Source organism: Moschus berezovskii, chromosome 2 (assembly GCF_049115385.1).
Source record: "Moschus berezovskii isolate FMDL1 chromosome 2, NW_MosBer_1.0, whole genome shotgun sequence".
Taxonomy (NCBI): Eukaryota; Metazoa; Chordata; class Mammalia; order Artiodactyla; family Moschidae; genus Moschus; species Moschus berezovskii.
The window spans coordinates 90,414,781-90,435,855 of record NC_142461.1 but is presented as its reverse complement, the minus strand read 5'-3'; the positions used below and the strand labels follow the sequence as shown (position 1 = coordinate 90,435,855).

The 21,075-nt window shown below is 37.6% G+C and overlaps 1 protein-coding gene across 7 annotated transcripts in view; it reads right to left on the bottom strand.

Annotated features, from left to right (window-relative positions):
- MBD5 (methyl-CpG binding domain protein 5) overlaps positions 1 to 21,075 on the bottom strand; it is a 486,804-nt gene that overhangs the window by 11,408 nt on the left and 454,321 nt on the right. For all 7 annotated transcript variants that reach the window (XR_016035558.1, XR_016035557.1, XR_016035562.1 and 4 more), the window contains 2 exons: positions 13,195 to 13,268; positions 4,193 to 4,268 (listed from right to left, as the gene is read on the bottom strand). Coding sequence is in view for 1 of the 7 variants with exons in the window: in XM_088829246.1 (XP_088685372.1) it covers positions 4,193 to 4,268; positions 13,195 to 13,268 (150 nt within the window). In the remaining 6 variants the exon portion in view is untranslated. The remainder of the gene's footprint in view (positions 1 to 4,192; positions 4,269 to 13,194; positions 13,269 to 21,075) is intronic.

The window sequence follows — 21,075 nt, the reverse complement described above, 5'->3', positions numbered from 1 at the left end:
TAAATATATACTAAACATTTTCTTCTTTATTTCATCACTGTATTTATTTTATAACTACTAAGAAGGGTCAAAGATGATAAGAACATGTACACAACTCAGCCCAAGGAGGTTTACTTATAAGAAGAATAAGGATGGAAAACTGAATACCACTACCATCTGATGGCAAATCTAAGCCTGTGTAGTCTGGGAAGAGCAATGCATACAATTCATCTTTATACACTAACAGGGAAGCTAGTAGCTGTGCATCAGATTGAACAGAGGTGGATGAATAGCAGAACTTGATTCCCAGGTATCAGATAGCAGGTCTGGTTTTAGGGGCAGAAGACAGGTGCTAGGGAGGTGGTCAGGTGTCCCACATTGTATTGCGGCTGTTTTGGTACTGATAGGAGGGGACAAGGTCAAGATCCAGGAGAGGCAGGATGTGCCCAAGGCAGCGGTATGCTAAGTTACTTTAGGCGTGTCCGACTCTGTGCGACCCCATCGAGGACAGCCCACCAGGATCCCCCGTCCCTGGGATTCTCCAGGCAAGAACACTGGAGTGGGTTGCCATTTCCTTCTCCAATGTGTGAAAGTGAAAAGTGAAAGTAAAGTCGTTCAGTCGTGTCCGACTAGTAGTGACCCCATGGACTGCAGCCCACCAGGCTCCTCTGTCCATGCGATTTTCTAGGCAAGAGTACTGGAGTGGCTTGCCATTGCCTTCTCCGAGGCAGTGGTACAGTACATGCTTAATAACCAGCTCCCCATGGAGGAACACAAGCCCATTGTAGTGTATGCCAATCTCTGTGGTACAAATGTTTTTACCATGGCCAATTTCAAGCTACCAATGTGATCTCACAGAACTCAGGCTTAGGAAGAGATGGATGGGCACAGTCAGCTCTGAAGATCCACTACAAGTTGGCTCAACTGCATGTTGTAAAGATAACGTAATAGCAAAGACCATTGCTATTCAGAATCAAATACAGAAAACAATTTTTTAAAGATTTTTTTTAATGTGGACCATTTTAAAAGTATTTATTGAATTTGTTACAATACTGCTTTTGTTTTATGTTTTCATTCTTTGGCTGTGATGCATGTGGGATCTTCACTCCCTGACAAAGAATCAAACCCACACCCCCTTCCATTGGAAGGCAAAGTCTTAACCACCGGACTGGCAGGGAGATCCCCAGAAAACTTTTTAAAGTATTACATTTAAAAAATAACACCAATGAGTTTCTCACACTGCCTCATCCTCGTAAATTCTCCATATACATTCTTTAAAACCACTGGTCTCTGATAAAGAGTCCACTGAAACCTTTTATAAATTGAGGAAAGAAGCCTTTATTCAAAGTTGCAAATTAGTAACCTGTGGACCAAATGCAGCCTAGAAAGGGATTGTGTTTAGCCCTATGGTGTTTTAATATTTTAAAAATAGCTGGCAACACTAATGAATGAGAAATTTTACTTGCAGACTTGCAGTGTTTCATGGAAAAATGGGAAGACCTTGCAACACTGGCACAGCTCCCCACATGGCTCGAGCTCGCTGCAGCATGGAAGCAGAAGCTCCTTCTAGAGAGAACACAGCCCCCAGGTTGCCAAGGCCCCCATCACTCCTGACTGCTTGCTGGCCACAAAGGCCAAAGATCTTGAGAGAGAGATTAGCAAGATGCCTGCCAAACACATTTCTCTTCTTCCTGAGCAGGCATGGTGTACAATGCTTTTCCCAGTCCCCTTGAATTAAGAAGGCCACATGACTGGGTCAAACCAGTGGAAAGTCAACAGAACAGATGAACTTCCTGGTCTGGCCCATAAAACCTTATTCTGCCGTCCTCTGGGTACATGGTCTTTTCTCCCGCTGCTGGGCTGGATGCTAAGGATGTGATGTAGCACTCTGAGACCCCAGGGAATGGGGGACACTAGATATAGAAAGAACCTGAGCCCCTGAATGATTGTGTGAAGCAAGGCTTCCTCAACCAGAATGAGACCCAAGTGAAGAACAGTCTTTTTAAGGCATTAAGCCTCTAAGACTGAGAGTTGGTACACAGCCTACCTTGACCAGGGTATCTTGGTTGGCATTTCTTAATCCACTAAAATCACTGTTTATCTCCAACCTGATCCCCTGTACTTAATGATACTATTTGCCCAGCCCTAGAAGGTTGTATATTGTCACTCTGCTTTTTTAACTTCTATGCAGAGTACATCATGAGGAACGCTGGGCTGGAAGAAGCACAAGCTGGAATCAAGATTGCCGGGAGAAATATCAATAACCTCAGATATGCAGATGACACCACCCTTATGGCAGAAAGTGAAGAGGAACTAAGAAGCCTCTTGATGAAAGTGAAAGAGGAGAGTGAAAAGGTTGGCTTGAAGCTCAACATTCACAAAACAAAGATCATGGCATCTGGTCCCATCACTTCATGGGAAATAGATGGGGAAACAGTGGAAACAGTGTCAGACTTTATTTTTTTGGGCTCCAAAATCGCTGCAGATGCTGACTGCAGCCATGAAATTAAAAGACGCTTACTCCTTGGAAGGAAAGTTATGACCAACCTAGATAGCATATTAAAAAGCAGAGACATTACTTTGCCAACCAAGGTCCGTCTAGTCAAGGCTATGGTTTTTCCAGTGGTCATATATGCATGTGAGAGTTGGACTGTGAATAAAGCTGAGCGCCAAAGAATTGATGCTTTTGAATTATGGTGCTGGAGAAGACTCTTGAGAGGAGATCCAACTGCAAGGAGATCCAACCAGTCCATTCTAAAGGAGATCAATCCTGGGTGTTCATTGGAAGGACTAATGCTAAAGCTGAAACTCCAATACTTTGGCCACCTCGTGTGATGAGTTGACTCACTGGAAAAGACTCTGATGCTGGGAGTGATTGGGGGTGGGAGGAGACGGGGACGACAGAGAATGAGATGGCTGGATGGCATCACCGACTCGATGGACATGAGTTTGAGTGAACTCCAGGAGTTGGTGATGGACAGGGAGGCCTGGCATGCTGTGATTCATGGGGTCGCAAAGAGTCAGACACGACTGAGCGACTGAACTGAACTGAACTGAACTGAGAAGGTGTTTCAGGGGCTTCCCTGGTGGCTCAGACGGTAAAGAATCTGCCTGCAATGCAGGAGACCTGGGTTTGATCCCTGGATTGGGAAGATCCCCTGGAGAAGGGAATGGCAATCTATTCCAGTACCTTGCCTGGAGAATTCCAAGGAGTGGGTTACAGTCCATGGGGTTGCAAAGAATAGGACACGACTGAGTGACTAATACACACACACAGAATGTGTTTGAGTTTATAATCTCTGCTCCAGACTTTTCCTATAATTCTATCAGGAAATTAAACATCTCAGGGCCTCAATTTACCCATCTTTGAAATGATGGTTTGGATCACAAAATCTTGTACCAATCCCAATACACTATGAATGTAGTGTATTATCATATTAAGATTAAAAACTTATCTCTGTCATTCAGTAGCCATTGGATGGCTTGCTAGGATTCAGATAACCTTGTTCACACAATATCAAGTAAAAGTAAAAGAAATCACCCTTTCATTGCTGAGTCACTTTGGATAATTCACATTTTTTAGGGATTATCAAAATTGTAGTTTGAGTGTTTATGTTAGCCAATACGTAAATTAGAGAATGATGATTAAGCTCACATTCAACACTATTACATGCAACATTCAATAAAAATGTAAAGAAAAAGTAGACACTTTAAAACCAGAGGTTATAGTGTTAAATATCAATAATTTAACAATAGGACTTGGGGCCAAATATTTAATTTTTTTACGTAACATCAGAAAGGAAATGAAATGACTATATACTCTTGATCTTGACCCTATGTTCAATTTCCCTTTTTGTTCTATGGTAGAGTGAAATTTATATTATTGAATACTTAGGCAACACTAATAATCACTGCTATTCTCAGAGTCAAACACAAAAGCTATGATTTTAACTTCAATGTTTTGCTGCACACATTTTAAGAGTATTTTATGTGAGGAAAAAAGTTACTTACCTCAGAAAAATACATAGTTAATACCACTAGGTTATTTTTTCTTAAGTTATTTTTAATTTTTTCTGATACCAGTCTTTTTTGAGCCCAGTAATTTAGTATTGCTACGTGAGTTGCCTGACAATATTTAAGAGACTTTAACAAAAAGTATAATACAATTTATTTTCAAAGAAACACATTATAATGGAAAAATAAATTAACTTACAGTCCCAGACATTTTGTCCAGTTCACTCATGGCCTCATGAATAGCAGCTTCTAAATGGTTATTTAGCTTTCCACTTCTGGAATTAATGAAAACAATACAGCAGATTAAAAAATTAAAGAAACAAAAATCTCAATTCCCTAATCAGAAAACAGAAGTACCAATTCCATGAGATAAAGTCAATTTATATTCACATTTGGACAATTCTGATGACAAAACACTCTGGAATTCTCATGACTGAACACCAGTCAATGATAAGGTCACATAACTACAGGAAAAAAAAATTGAACAGATGATTAGGGAAAGTGGATTCTTTCCCCTTCCACATGTTTCTTCGACCGTCTGATGATTTTGAAAGGAAGCTGGGCAATGGGTCTCTATTTCCACAGACGGAGCTTGTGCTCTTAGATTCTAGCCTGCTCCCCATTGCCTTTTGTTCTGGCTTGTCTTTCTCAGGCTGTGTGGCTGGAGGAAGGGCACTGAACTGCAGGCTCTGGCCACTAGGGAGCTCCATCTGCCCTCTCTGGAGCATCCTGGCTTCAGAAAGAAGTTCAGGAAATGAAGGTTGAAATACTGGTGCACTTTCATTACAGGTGGGAAACAGCTTAACTCGCCACACCTGAGGCTCTGCCACATTACTCCGCCCCTGCCTCTCAAAAACCAAAATGACAAAACTATTTGAGAAGATAAAGAATGATGGTCTCAGACTATCACTCATCTGACCTTTTCTCTCTATTCAGCACACTAGGCGTTCCTGGTGGCTCAGACGGTAAAGCATCTGGCTACAATGCAGGAGACCCAGGTTTGATCCCTGGGTTGGGAAGATCCCCTGGAGAAGGAAATGGCAGCCCATTCCAGTACTCTTGCCTGGAAAAGTCCATGGACAGAGGAGTCTGGTAGGCTACAGTCCACGGGGTCGCAAAATGTCCGACATGACTGAGCGACTTCACTTTCACTTTCAGCATACCACTACAGGTATTTAACACATGGAGCATCTGCCATAACTGAAGCGTTTAACTAGGAAGCTACTGAACTAGTTACTAAAACAAGGCAAATCCACACTATCCACCTCTAGGAATTATGTCCACTCTAACTTTTCCTTCTTGATGCATATGAAGAATTACCCAATTATTCTGAGTACTAAGGTGATTAATTTCATTTATCTCATCATGATGATTACTAGAAAAGGTGGAGAGGTAAATGGTTTTCCAAGAGTTAAGTCCTAGCCCAGCACTTACATGGAGATTGGAAATTTGCAGTTGTAGAAGAATTTGGCTCATAGTATCATTTAGTTTGGCTCACATTGTGTTTAAAAACATATTTGAAGTTTAGTGGAATGCTTCTAGATGATGCCTTTTGGTTTACCACAGTCCGCACCAAGTTTTACCCTCAAACAACAGGACTGGACAATTCACGCATTTAGTTTCTGTATATAATCGTTGAGTAGTATACTGCTAGGTATATACATCGTGGATGCTCCATATGGTGTCTAAATAAAAATATGTCCAAAGCTAAAACAACAGCTCTATGTTCTGGGAAACTTATATGCACTTAAGTCAGTTTAACTGAAATAAAAGATTGTAACTGAACTATAAGAGCAATGGAGCATCAACCTTACCTTTTGTTGGCCTGAAAGCTAGCCTACAGCTTTTATATTCTTCTCATTTACTTTAAAAATGTAAACAATGCAGAAACGTGCATAGAATAAGTTATCAACCCCTATCAAACCTATTGCCAAAAATAAACTGCTAATAAATTACATATTTATTTTAATTCTTTTATTAAAAATTTAAACTAAAGTTCCGATTTGATATCAATTCCTAGTCTCATTCTCTCCCACCCTCCTTCCCAAAGGCAACTGTGTTGTGTATTCCTATAAAGAAAGTGAAATCACTCAGTCGTGTCCGACTCTGTGATCCCATGGACTGTAGACCACCAGGCTCCTCTGTCCATGGAATTCTCTAGGCAAGAATACTAGAGTGGGTAGCCTTTCCCTTCTCCAGGGTATCTTCCCAAGCCAGGGATCGGACCTGGGTCTCCCGCATTGCAGGCAGATTCTTTACCATCTGAGCCACAAGGGAAGCTGTGTATTCCTACAGTGTGTTTTAATATTTTATATGATATATCCATGAACAGTACCTAGTATTGTCTTTTATGTGCTTTTTAAATATATATCATATCAAATGTGTCCTGATATAAGTACCATTCTACAACTTATCTCTTTCCTTTCATTGCTATTTTTGAGTATGTCCCAGTTGATATCTATTCATATGCTATCTTTTATTCACCTACTTATTCCAGTTTTACAGGGTCCTGGTCATCTCATGGGGTAAGGCTGAGTTGCTTTCCCACCAAGGAGTTAGCTAAGCATGATTCTGAGGAGGAATGCAATCCCAGGATGCTGTAGGGCTATTTAAGCTGAGCTAGAGTTAGGCTGGGTTGAGGTCCCTTTTGTGGATTGTTTAGCAAAGGTCTTGACAGTATTACATACTGCCCAGCTATCTGACAATATTACACTTTGTGCAATGTGTTAAACAGCTTTATCTTTACTATTTCTTTTGTATTTGTATAAAAGTACGAAGATAAGTTTTAAAAGGTATTTATTATGCATTTTTATTATACTATCTTATGGGTTTAAAATTGACTACATAAAAGTCTAAATGTCTAAAAAAAAAGGAAAATATTTCAGTGAAAAACCATCAGAGAATCTGGGTTCTTTTATCTTTAATAACAAAAATAGCTAGTATTTATTGAATATTTTAAGGCTTCCCTGATGGCTTGGATGGTAAAGACTCTGCCTGCAATGTGGGAGACCTGGGTTCGATCCCTGGGTGGGAAGATCCCCTGGAGAAGGGAATGGCAACCCACTCCAGTATTCTTGCCTGGGAAATCCATGGACAAAGGCTACAGTCCACAGGATTACAAAGAGTTGCACACGACTAGCGACTAGCACTTTCACTTTTTTATATATGCCAAGAATTGAATTAAATCTATCCTTATAACAACTCAATGAACTATCTATTACAATAGCTGTTTGTATGTCACACTTGATTTTCTGGGAAAACTGGTGAAATCAATTATAATTTTATGACAAAGAAGATGATATTTAACTATAAATAATCTTCAAAAGTAATAGAGTCATAAAAGTTTTGTCCTTTAATATGAAAAATTTCAATAGCATCACCATTAAAATATAAGAATAATTCAACATTATTTGTTGAATGAATAGACAAAATTTTAGGAGTTTGTGAGTTCATTCTTCAACAAGATATTTAAAATATTTATAAACTCCTTGTATTAGTTTAAGGTAGTTAGTATAATGCTTTTCCTTTAACAAACTTAAGTAGTTATTAGAGGGTGAAATGACTACTTTTGGAAGAGAGAATAAATACAGAGATACGGGGCATAAAATTACATGAATACATCATGGGAAGCAAGAGGTACAGAGAGACTTTCTGGATGTCAGATCTGCACACCGTATTCATACTAGCTGGCCAAGTCAGGAAAGAATGAGTTTAAAAGAGGAAGAGAAAGCTCCACGAGTCCATGAAATGAATAATTAGTCAAAATTCACTCTTCTAGTCCCGAGGCCCTCCTTGTGGAGTCTCTTCTACTATTTTCTCTTTCCCACTGACATTTAATAATAAACATTTTAACTAATGGACACTCTAAAAGCTACTTGATTAGGCAATAGATGTTCATATAATCACATTTCTAGTTATGAATGGAGATAATTGCCACTTCTCATGTTCACTGCCTATACTGTCACACATTATCCTTATCTTTATTAATTAAAAAAAAAAGCCAGGTACACATCTGTGAATAGTATGAGAAATAAGAGGGAAGTGAGAATTGTACATTGCTCTGGACCATCAGTTCAGAATTTAAGAAACTCACTTCATGTAGACCAGAACAAACTTGGATCAGACCTAAATGTCAAGGATCTTGGATTCTAAAACCTAATCTGTAGGGAAAGTACGCAGATTTAAAAAAATTTAACACATGAGAGATCAAGATGCTAGTATACGAGGACACTGAGCTTACTCTCCACCTCCACCCCCAATGAATATACCAAAAATACAACTGCATGTTGAGTAGCTCTCACTGAAAATGACGTGGAGACTGGCATAGCGACTTTTCTACAACTAAGACTGTCCACACAGAGCCTGGTAGGAAGGGAGGAAAAGCTACTGGGAGCCACACACAGAAGAGGAAGGCAGATCGCAGGCTTGGAGATCTTCCCTGGGGAGCATGGAGTTACCTTTCAGGTACCCCAACCCTGGGGTCCAACTCTGGGAAGATGAGCCCCTTAGCTGGTTTGAAAACAGGTAGGGCTTACTGGAGGGCTGTTAGAAACCAAGACTCTGCTTTTGAAGTGTGTATGCACATGCACAGACTTGCTTACTCCCACCCCCACCCCCACCTGCCTCCCTGCTCCAGCACAGTGGAGAGGCAGCAGACTGGAAATAGCCTATATTCTGGCTGGCTTGCCAGCACACTCCCTGGTCTGCACTGGGCCCCTGCTTCACCTCTTCTTGCTCTGGCACCGCTCTCCACTATAGTAAAGGCTGCCATTGCCAACGAGAGTGCACACACTTAGAGGGAACAGAGATGCACAGACCCTCTGATTAGGGCAGAAGCAGTCATTGCCAGTGTGCATATCCCTGCCCACATCTGGAGGGAGGAGAACTAAATCAAGTGAAAACACTAATTCAAAAAGATACATGTACCCCCATGTCCACAGCAGCTTTATTTACAATAGCCAATATATGAAAGCAATGTAAGTGTGTCTACCAACAGACGAAAGGATAAAGCGGCATGTGTATATATATACACCACAATGTATATATATATATATACACACACAATGAGACTACTACACAGCCATAAAAAGGAATGAAACTTTGCCATTTGCAAACATGGACGTGGGAGGTATTGTGCTTAGTGAAGTTAAGTCAGCGAAATAAAAATATTGTATGTTTTCACTTAAATGCAGAATCTAAAAAACAAAAAATGAACATAACAAACCAGAAACAGACTCACAGATCCACAGAACAAAGAGTGGTTACCAGTAGGGAAGGGGGGGGTGAGGGGCAAGATAGGGAAACAGGATTAAGAAGTACATACTATTAGGTATAAAATAAGATACAAGGATATAATATGCAGCACAGTGAGTATAACCAGTATTTTATACTAACTTTAAACGGAGTTTAATCTATAAAAATATTGCATCACTGTTGTACACCTGAAGTAATATAACAGCATAAATCAACTAATTTCAATTTTAAAAAATAAAGAAAACTTAATACAACAAGTATCATTTCTTGGTTTTTAAGTGTTTACGTTTTATCTTTACTTTTATGTTTACGTTATCACTTTATCACTTTCCAGATTCACAAAAATAAGGTTACTGAATACATATATACGTACATATAGACAGAAGATTTGATCCTCACTTTAAAAAAAAATCGTAACATATCTAAATGTTACACAAAGTTTTTCTTTAAGGAAGCTATTTAGACTTTTAAGTACAAAATGACCCTAAGTAATTCTTCAATAAATATGTAAATATTTCCTTTGTGATGAGGCAGTAACAAGCAAATCACTTTAAAGATATTTATAGTATAGTATGATTATAGCATATTGAGGGTTAAATGACTATATAATGCTCTAAACATCTAATATGGTGACAGAATGTTTCAAATGGTAAAAATAAGCAATCGTTTTGTTTCACCTATATCTTTGTAGGAAAAATAATGGTTTACTAAAAACCATGTGCCAAGAGCTGTGCTAAGACTCTATAACAATTCTAGGAGGTTGGTATTAATATCCCACTTTAGAAATGAAGTATTTAGACTCAGAGAGGTTAAACAACATTCTCAAGGTTACACACAGCTAGGTAACGATGGAAACATTTGAACTCAGGCCAAAACCCAAAGTTTCAGCCACCCTGTTCCAGTGACACCTTCCTTTTTTAGTTTCTTTCTCCTTGTCTATAAAACTAGCCAGATATTTGTTAGCTCAAATTTCTTTCCAGTTATTCTTTGGGAACTTTTCACATAAAGGGTAGAAAGGAGAGCAAATAACTGATACCAACTCTCTCTGTTCCTTTTTATTTACTCTTCAATCCATGGCCATATTAATTTTATGTGTGCCATTCTACCAGAAACTGTTTCCACTGAGGTCACCAGTGGCCTCCAAACTGCCCAGTCCAAATGGAGATGTTTCAGATCTTCTCTTACTGACCTCTGTTTTTCACTGTATTGTCCCAGAAATTCTTGGTCTTTGGCTTTTATCACCCTAGGCCCCTACCCTCTGGTTTTCCTCCTCCTTTCTGATCATTATTTCCATCTCTTTCATTATCTCCAGTAAGTGTTCAAATGCCCCAGAATTTAGTCCATTGGTCACATTGTTCGAAGTACCGCTGTGTGACTGAAGTCATTTTTCATAGTCAAATAGCACTTCTTCCCAGTTTCAGACTTGTGTCTGTGGAGTCACAGGAACCTCACGTTGCACTCGGCAGTCTTCTCCTGTATGCCCCATTTCAGTGCTTCCACTACTCACTGAGGCACCTGAGAGCTGTCCTTGATTACCTGTTCTCCTTCACATTCCAGCCAATCACCATGGTGTTGTCAATTTTATCTTCTAAATATTTCTTGACCACATTTTCTCCTCTGTTCTCATGGGTCCCCTCCTGGTTTGAGTCTTCCTCCTCTCTTGTCCCTGACATGGCCTTCTAAATGTATGTCCTTGTCTCCAATACTGTTCCCCTAAAATGTAGCCTCCATACAGCTATAGCTAAAGTGAAAAATTCAACCATATGTCCCCTTAGGCACTTCCAATAATGTAAAGACCTCTGAGGCCTTACCAGGCCCTTTATGGTCTGGCTCCTGCTTATACATTTGGTCCCATCTCTTACAATTTCCTATCCCTCAAATCTAACTGCTGACCTCATCTAAACATTATTCCAAACCATCTCATCTTGTCCTTGTTTCCTGAGTCTGGCTAACATCTATGTAGTATGTAAAGCTTGGCTGAGATATCATCTCCTCTAGGACATCTTCCGTTACCTGAGTTTAATGCCACTTCTCTGTGATCCCAAAATATACTACACTTATTCCTGTCACTGCAAATTTAACATTTTAATTATTTGTTTCTAAATCTGCCTCCTTCACTAAACAGTGAAGTCCTGGGACTACAGCATTGTGCCTGGTTGGCATAAATTCTTTTGCTAAATCAGTCTCCTTGACTTGGGAAATAAATAAATGATAAAATAAATAAATGATTGGGTTCAACATACCAGTTAGCACTTATGTGGCCTTTACCTAATTATTTAAGCTATTTGAGTCTGAGTGTCCTCATCAAAAATGGGTTCAGTAATTCTGGCCCATCTTCTGATTGGGAGAATAGAAGAATAGATTTTAAATCATATATGCAAAATGTAAAGTATTCTACGAGGCATTTATAAGGCAAGTCCTTCTACTTAGACAATAGTCTGATAAACAAAGCTGTTTTGCTTCATATTTTTGTCTTTTACCTCGGTTCCTTTAGATAATGCTGCTTAGGACCCGTATAAATTCAACTCAAATAGTAAGCTGGCTTTGAAGGAAATTTTTTACATTGCTGTTTGTTACTAATCACCTTTCAGAAATTGCTTAATAGCAAATTTATGAGGGAAATACAGCTCATTTCAAGGCAGTATATCTAAATATTTGTGTTATCAACAGTTTTGGATATGTTGCACGTAATCCAGATAACTGGCATATCTCATTGAAGGAAAGATTCAGGGATATTTTACTTCTAATAAACAAGTACTATTGAATATTCTAAAGCAAATGGCCAATGAAAATTCGCGATGCAGGTAGCTTGCAATTTCCCTCCTTTCATCCAGACCTTGTATTAATGTTATAGGCTTTGTCCTACTACAGTGTCACTTCAGTCAGAATAGAGGGAACTTGACTCACTTTATCAGATCTATAGTGAATCTGGCAATTCACTTGGCCCTCACCAAAACCACTGCCAACTTGCTATCTTCCAAAGGAGTCGTGAACACAGGCACACAGGAGTTAATCCACTGCAGCTGACATCTCTTTTATGAAACATTCTAGTGAGGTGAAGAGAGTTTCCCCAAGATTTGTTGCATTCTAAAATTTTAGCTCTGGCAAGAATTACTGAGGACACCACTAAGAGAATGACTGCCCTTTAAAAGATGTCATTATCATTATATAAGTCTTTTATACAAGATACACTGCTAATCATTACAATTTCATAATTCTTAGACATTTGATAATATGAAAATTATAGTAGCTGAGCAGGTATATATATGATATATATTAAAATAATTAAAATAATATTCTATGTACATATTCAGAAGCACATTGATAGTGTGCTTAAAATGAAATAATAGTTATGATATATGACTACATTGTATTACATACAAGTTGGGTAATAAACATTATCCACTTGTCAATACTACGTTTACTCAAAATATAAAGATCTGGAAAAACTGAATAATTAAGAATAACGTCCCAAAGTTCAACTTCTTATAATTTCAAAGAAAGTCTATTGCCCCTGCTCCAAGAAAATAATTACTTATCATCACTTTGACTAATTTGACAGGTAATTATTCACACGTGTACAACAAGGAGGGTCATTCCCCCTCCCAAAGTATTTGAATTACAAGGATACACTTTCACTACACTTTCAGAGACTATTTCATTGCTACACGTTGAGACTATTAATCACATTTTCTTTCTCCTCAAGTGTGAGGGATGGAGATGGAGGGAGTAAGGGAGGAGCTGACGAAGAGGGAAGTCCCATACAGTATAAATTGTTTCAGAAAATATTTTCTGTAGGAGCTAATTCATCTACAATAGTGATAACTATTAAATTGTACTTAGGCAGGGCTCAAGATGGACTGAATCAGTGAGATTTCATTGTCCCTTTGAAGGAAAGCCAGTAAATTATATCCTTGAAAAACAAAACCGGAAAAAAATTGTGCTTACTTTCTGTTCCTTTTCCGGGCTCGGCTGTAGGCTTCTAAACCTTCTGTTAGTGTCCTCAACTTCTCGGGCTCCACCTGGGTGAAGGCATGAAGACCAGACCACATTACCCAGACCTGCAATTGTTAACACTGTTTTTACTTTCCTGCCAGACAAGCAGGTGCTTGTATGGCACTGGGGGAAGGGAGGCTTAACTCTCACTGTCCTGTCAAGTGTCCTGTCCTCGCTGGGGCATAGGTTGATTTCGCGGCTCCAGGCTGCAACATCAATGGAAATGAAAAACTGGGTGGCTTTCAGAATGTCAACATTTTCAAAGTAATGTTTGAAGAACAAAACTTGGAACTTAAATAACCTTTAATTCACAAAATCATGTAAGTCAGAGATCCTGGTCTGCTTTTTGCACTGCCTGATGCTCAGCAACTGCGAATTTGTATTCCATCACAAGAACAACAGCAGTGGTGAGTGAGGGTGCTGGGCTTTGGAGCCAGCACATAGAAGTTTGCATCTGACCTTCTCACTTTCTAGCATGAATAACACCCTTAAATTTCCTGAGCCTCCTAAAATTTGGATAATTTAGAGAAATATTTAGTTTGTTAAATCTTTGCTGTTAGCCAAAGCTTTGGCTTTTAAAAATAGAGACACCAAGAAAAGTTTCCCAAGGACATTAATACCTACCTTCCTGCTAGAATTGCTGTGAGAATTAAAATGCAGCAAGCATGGTGAACACAGCCAAGCACAGAACAGCTAGTATTACACAGTTGTGTGTTAGGCTCTGCAGAGGCCAGAAAAAAAAAACGAGTAGGGCAGTAGGCTGCATGTAGCCCCCAGTGATGCGGAAGAGGGTGTGGCTACACCTGATGGGCGTGTCCTCTCCGTGGTCCTGCATTAACACTGCCAGCCTAGGCTATATGACACTTGCTGCCTCATCACTGTGAGCCACCAACTGGTGGCTGGGGGTTTGGTGGGGGAGGGAGGTGCAGTCTTTGCCACCTGCCCCTAATACTCTCTATCATAGTTCTTGAAGTCACTTCTCCTAAGGAAAACAATTAACAAATAGGAAATTTAATATGCAAATAAAAAAACACTTAGAAAAGCCCTGATCACTTTCTCTGATTTTAAACACAATCTCAGTAGAAACAGTATTGCTTGCTGTGTAAATATAGCTTCAAATTAAGTCCCTCCCAACCCCTTAACCCAGTTTTCTCCCACCCTGCACTCCTTTAATAAAAAAATTCAGAGGTTGCCATGACACCTAATGGGTAAGAAAATACACTCTAATAAACAAGGAAATGATTAACTTTTGTTTTTGAACCCTCCTGACTCATGAATACTGTTCATAACTAACTTTCTTTGACCTCTTCAAATCTAGTACACAGTGATGATTATTAACAAAGGGTCTCCATTGTCAAGTCTGAAAACAAGCATTTCTAATTATTCAATGAGAATAACAGTCAAATAATGGAAATAGTTTCCTTTTCATGACTTCTGTATTTTGTCCCAAAGGATCCAAATACCTTACATACACAAATTCACTGCGGATACTGAAATCTATTGTGTGCCAGAACAAGAGATAACTTTGTTCCAATAACATTTCTATAGGAGTAGTCAAGTGTCTTATTGGAATGACTGGAAAAGCTTAAGTAAGATGAATATATCCATGTGTTTTTATTTTTAAAGGTGCCTGGATACCTTTTCACATTTCATGTTAGAAATGGGATTCCATCTTGTACTCACTCACACAAAGAAATTATGAAAGACAGCTCACAATTAATTTATGTTAATTTATAGCTAATTCCCCTTATATTTAAATTAGTTTCTTGGCAGCAAGAAGAAAGCTCTCCTATAATAGGAGCTTCTGTTAGACACAAACTGGTATAGTGAGAGATCTCAGAGGGATTGATATAGGCAACAGAAAGCAGATTCACAGTGAAATAATGCAACATGCTTCAATGAAAACTTAACCCATTGGTCTCGATTTTAAAAAACTAAGTTAGGTCAAATGATTTTTAAAAAATCATCTAATTTTATTTTTAATTAAGTAAGAAATAAGGGGCAGTAAAAGCATTTCTTGCACATTTATTATGTAGACGGCACTGTTTTATTATTTAATGTGGTAATACTGCACACTAGTATTGTTATTTTACAGATGGGACTGAGTTTAAGTTACATGGCCAGCATCAAAACTCAGGATGACTCCAAAGCAACCTTTCTCTACCACACCAATATATGCTGAAATACACATATATTATATAGAGATTTGTATATGTGTGTATATGAATATATACATATACATGTAAGTATATATGTCTATATATACATACTCAAAAAATTAGGTCAAATTATAAATCCAATTTTTATTTACAGAAATTTAGATGATGCTTGCTCAAATTTATCTTCAAAATTTTTTTTTACACTTGAATAATATTCTGGTGATTTTTAAAACTAATTCTCCACCATGAGTTCTTCATTTAAATATGCCTCTAAGGTTCTAAGGTACTCATAATAAAATATATTATTTATAAAGGATTCAATGACCTTGAAAGAGAAAGCAATGAGAGTGATTTCTGAAACTATAAGATACACATCACTTTGTATTTCTAATTTGACAAGATCATACATATCCAGAGGTAAATGTCCAGTTTATTTGGTTTCAGAATTTTAGTACTCTTCTGTATCGTGAAATATAATACATGAAGAGTGTGTGTTTTTTTGGGGAAAATATTCATCCACTTACACAATATTCAAGAAAGTCTTTAAAGATAACCCCCTACAAAGCTATCAGGGAACAACAAAATAAATTCCATTTCTAGTAAAATAAAAACCATATTTAATGATTTAATGAACACTCATAAATTAATTAGCTAACTTGTAAATAGATAAAGTAGTGGGAATCAAATACATAAATATAACATTAAAAAGATTAAACATATACATATTTTTAAATAAAACTTACACTGAAGGAGCAAGTAATTTAAGATACTTACTATTTAATCTGGAATTTAATAATCTTATATTCCTATATATTCTCAAGCCAGAAGTTTCATAAATTATTTGATTTCTATCTTGGTGAGAAATTGGGGGAGGACTTTGTAATATATCTTTACTCATAATCGGCCAACATATTCTCATTATAACCATGATGATGCTAATAGTAATGGCTATCATGGTATAACCGTATACCTATATGATTTAGGAATTAGAAAAAGATAACCAGACTTTATGTATTTATAGTACACATATTATCTAATGCATAAATATACACATATGCTGAATTTTTAACTTCTAAATCCCTTCTTTCATTCCTTCAGATTCTTTAGATATGATAATTCTTTGGCATAACTAGACCTATAGCCTGTTCAGTAAGGTTAGAAACAGAGCCATAAAGACAGACATGATTATATGGTGGATGTTTAAGAGTTTCCTGAATAAGTCTGAAACTATGGCTGCTTATTTTGTTCACAAGGCACATATTAAAGATTTGATAATTAAATTCAGTTTGATTTGAGGTCAGGACAGTAGTGTGGAGTATATCTCAGAAGTAAGTCTACGACATAGAAGACATAAACATTTCAGAGAGTCAGAGTGACCCTCTGAAAGTGAGATACAGTGTATATTAGAAGAATCTGGATTAAAGATCCTATATCACTTTTGAGCCAGTTAACTAGAGAAGATGTCAAAACTCCCTTCAGGTGTTAATCCCTGATAACAGGATTAAATCTCTTGGTGATTCCTTTGCTGGTACTCAGTGCTGAGGCTAAGCTGTCACACAAAGGTCAAAAGACAGAGCACAGCCATATCACAGATTTCACAGCAGAGAGAAAGCAGCTGACTTCAGTTGCCCCTGTTCCTTCTTCACTTCCCCATCCCTTTTTTTACAGTGTCATCAGTTCCTGTTGCTGGGGAATGGTATCATGCAAAGAGTATTAAGCTGAGAGTTAGGAGACCAGGGTTGAGCCTTGGTTTAACTGCTTGTGGTTTGTGTCTTTAGGAATGCCTCTTTCCTGAGGTCCAAATGGAAATAGTTGTGCACATCTTTATGGGTCATTGAGATTATCTACTTGGACTATCTAAGTATGAAGGTGCTTTATAAACACCAAAGCAGTCTTTCCCAGAGTGCCACTGGTGGCATGTGAAATTGTTTCAGGTGGAACACAGACCATTAAACATTTTTAATAGTGATATATTCATATAAATTTATAATATAAAAATACAAAAACATTATACCTATATTTTCAGACTTGAGCTGAAATCTGGGAAAAATCAATAAGCAATAAGCAAATATGAGGCATTTATTAGGTTTATAATCAAACATTAAGTAGTAACTAATCTTTAAGCTGAAAAAGTCCTGCTAACTTAAGTGCAATATTTCAATATTTTTTCAAGTATGGGAATTAATGATAAATAATCTGGGGCAGAAAGTTGACTCACCTGTGACAGAAAGGATGAATTTAACAATAATACTTAAGGAAAAATTCATAAAGTGAACCACAGTTTTTTCAAATGGACTAAGCCAGTCGACATTATCGCAGTTTTAGTCAGTGGCACTATCTGAGGGTTTTTTTTTCCTTTAATCTTCACTTCAGATAGAAGCATTTTTAAGTACTAGAGAACTAAACTACAGGACTAGAGTAAATCTATTGTAAATGTGACAACAAATTTTATATAGATCCATAATACATACAGAATTAAATGTTTTGAATAAACTTGTACTTTTAAGGATACACTGTTGAAGAGTTCATGTAACAGAACCATGTATTTGCCTCATACTTGAGATTCCATTTACTAGTAACCACATGACAACTGTATTGACAAGCTCAAGAACTCCATACTCAGTCTCAGTTATCTCAGAAGGGAGACAGGCCTCCTCCTTTTCCTCTTTAATCTTCCTAAGGGGGAAAAAAAAAACTTCACACTATTCCACAATTACTAAAGTTTACCTAAACTTTGTACTCAGTTTAGTCTTTTCCCCAATATTCATATTTTTGGTGTTACCTAGTTTTTCCTTTTTATTATCTTTCAAATTTTGATCAGGCACTGCCTTTGTCTAGATTTTATCTTGCTTATCACTTTCCAAAAATTATTCTTCTTTTTCAAAAAGATTCTGTTGCTGCAGACCATTGACTGCCCCAGCCACCCTACCAGTCAAAATGCAGCCCAAATATCGTGGATATTGATTGGGTATAGAGAAAATAATTCATTTCCAGAAATGGTTAAGAAAATATATATGGCAAAGGAAACATACGAAGAATACTTTCAACAGAGAATGACAGGACCAAAGAATACAAATAGTTAACACTGATAAGCCCAGAGAGAATATTCTTCAAAGTAAAAGTGTTTAAACATCACAGAAGGGCACACCTCCCAAATGTAGTTCCCAGGCTCAACTTCTTAAGTTATACATCTGCAGAATACCACTGTAAGCTGTCTCTGGTTTTGCTCCATACCATCAAAACATGAGTGCATGTGATACTGAATGACAAACAGAAGTGACTGTCCCAAAATAAATCTGGCATGAGTTTTAATAAGGATGAGTTCTGTCTGTTTTGAACAACATCCAGAAAGCTACTTTTATCTCCTCCTGCCAAATATAACCATGTGGAAAAAAGTCAAAGAGTGAATCTAGAGAAGGAGCACCTTACCCATTGCTTTTAAAAACTTCTTCATTTAACCAGGTGATTTTTCTGGATAGAATTTTTCTAGATAATTAGGAATGTCTCTACCTGTCCAACAACAACAAACATTTCATTGAAAAGAAACATTTTGGTGCCAATACAGAAATAAATTATTTCCTAAATTTGCCTCCAGTCAGAATACACACTGAATATAAGAACAATGAAATATGAAGACCAATGGGACAATGTTCAAAAAGAATAAAAATTATCCACTCAGGAAAAAAAAAGAATTTCATTGTTTTGATTATTATTGGAGTCAACACTTTTAGGCTAGTTAATGTAAGATCAAAGATGGTAGATGATAAGGACAAAATATGTTTTAGGAATAAAAAGAACATTTTTTATCTGCTTTAAAATAATTATTGAAATAAATACATAAAGATAAGCATCTCCCCCCACAGTTGCACAGGGTTAAAATGTCTGTACATTATAGTGTATAGGTGTAATGCCAGCAGAAGCCATTTTCCTCTCCAAGAATTCCTTAATACTGTGCCAAGATCTGGCAGTACATTTCTCCAGCTCTGACTAAGCACTGAGGTCTTATTCTTGGCTGCTAAATCTGAAACTATAAAGGGTTCATGGTTCAGAGAGAAACTTGCACCACTTCTTTAGGAAAAGTATACATATCTTCTAGAATGTTCTTATTACAAACTGATAGGCAAGGGGAAAATGTATTAGTAAGGAGATACCACTTCCTGAATGGTATTATATAAGGCACATAATATCCTTCCAGTGCTGTAACATAGCTTCAGTATTGGGACAGTATTAAATAGGGGTGATTCAGTCCAACTTTTCACAGACTGTTAAAAATCTCTACTAATTAATACTGTTGAGTGTTTTGGTGGGTTGGAGGGTAGAGGAAGAATGTCTGAGTTTATAGTTTTTAGAAACAGTGAGAAGAAGGGGACTTTCAAGTTTATTCACCAAATTAAGTCCTTTAAAATCTTTCCAAGTAGAACTCCTGCCTAAAATGAACAGTTAATATTAATTTATAATCAAATATGCCAATTTGTATGCAATGTCCTGAGGTTCATAAAAAATATTTATAAACTATTTCATTCATTAAATATGTTATTACTATCCTGTAATCCCCAACTTGGTTAATAAGTCCTTTATTTATGGATAATTCATGAATAGGAAAACAATAACGAAGGTCAAATGACCACAATTTTGTAATGGTGGAATCCAAATTCATAAGGTTGTTAAATACAGAGAACAGACAGGAGGAAGTTAATTTTTACTGAGCCTCTTTTGTGTATCGTCTATTTATGGTGGTGGATGGTTCAGTTGCAAAGTTGTGTCCGACTCTTTGCGACTGCATGTACCGTAGCCTCCCAGGCTCCTTTGTCCATGGGATTTTCCGAGGCAAGAATACTGGAGTGGGTTGCCATTTTCCTCTCCAGGGGATCTTCCTGACCCAGGAACTGAACCCAGGTCTCCTGCATTGCAGATTCTTTACTGACTGAGCTACAAGGAAAGCCCCATCTATTTATAGTATTGCATTTAACATCATTCTGAGTAGGAATTAATATTCCCACTTGAGGAGCTCTGGAAATTAATACAGCCACTCAGGACCATTTAGGTAACTGGTAGAGCTGTTTTTAAGCTCACATCAGAATGCCTGAAGCCCAGGCTTCTTACCACATTGGCTTTCTCTCTAGTCTCCTCTGACTGTGTTCACACAATATTTGATAGTTAGAAATCCTACCTCCTAGAAAGTAATCTTGGAAACTGCAGGATATGTCTAATGCACTATTAGCAATTCTACTACATTTAACACCCCACTGAAGATTTAAAAATGTCTTTTTAAATCATAAGCTGACCAAGTCATTTACACTCATGACAAACAGTTAGCTAAAGTATCAGGTTATGGACAACTTGGAGATCTCAGTCCCTGCTCCATTCACAGCCCTGACCTATCAGTCCAGAGACTATTCAGGCAACCTGAAAACATGAGAGCTGTCTTGCTTATTCTGAATTAGTTACCTATAATCGTGGTAATTATTTTTTTTTCTAGTTTTTGTTGTTCAGTTGCTCAGTCGTGACTTACTGTTAACTGTGCTGGACTGCAGCACGCCAGGCTTTCCTGTCCTTCACTATCTCCCAGAGTTTGCTGAACCTCATGTCCATTGAGTCAGTGATGCCATCCAACCATCTCATCCTCTGTCGCCCCCTTCTCCTCCTGCCCTCAATCTTTCCCAGATTTTTTTCT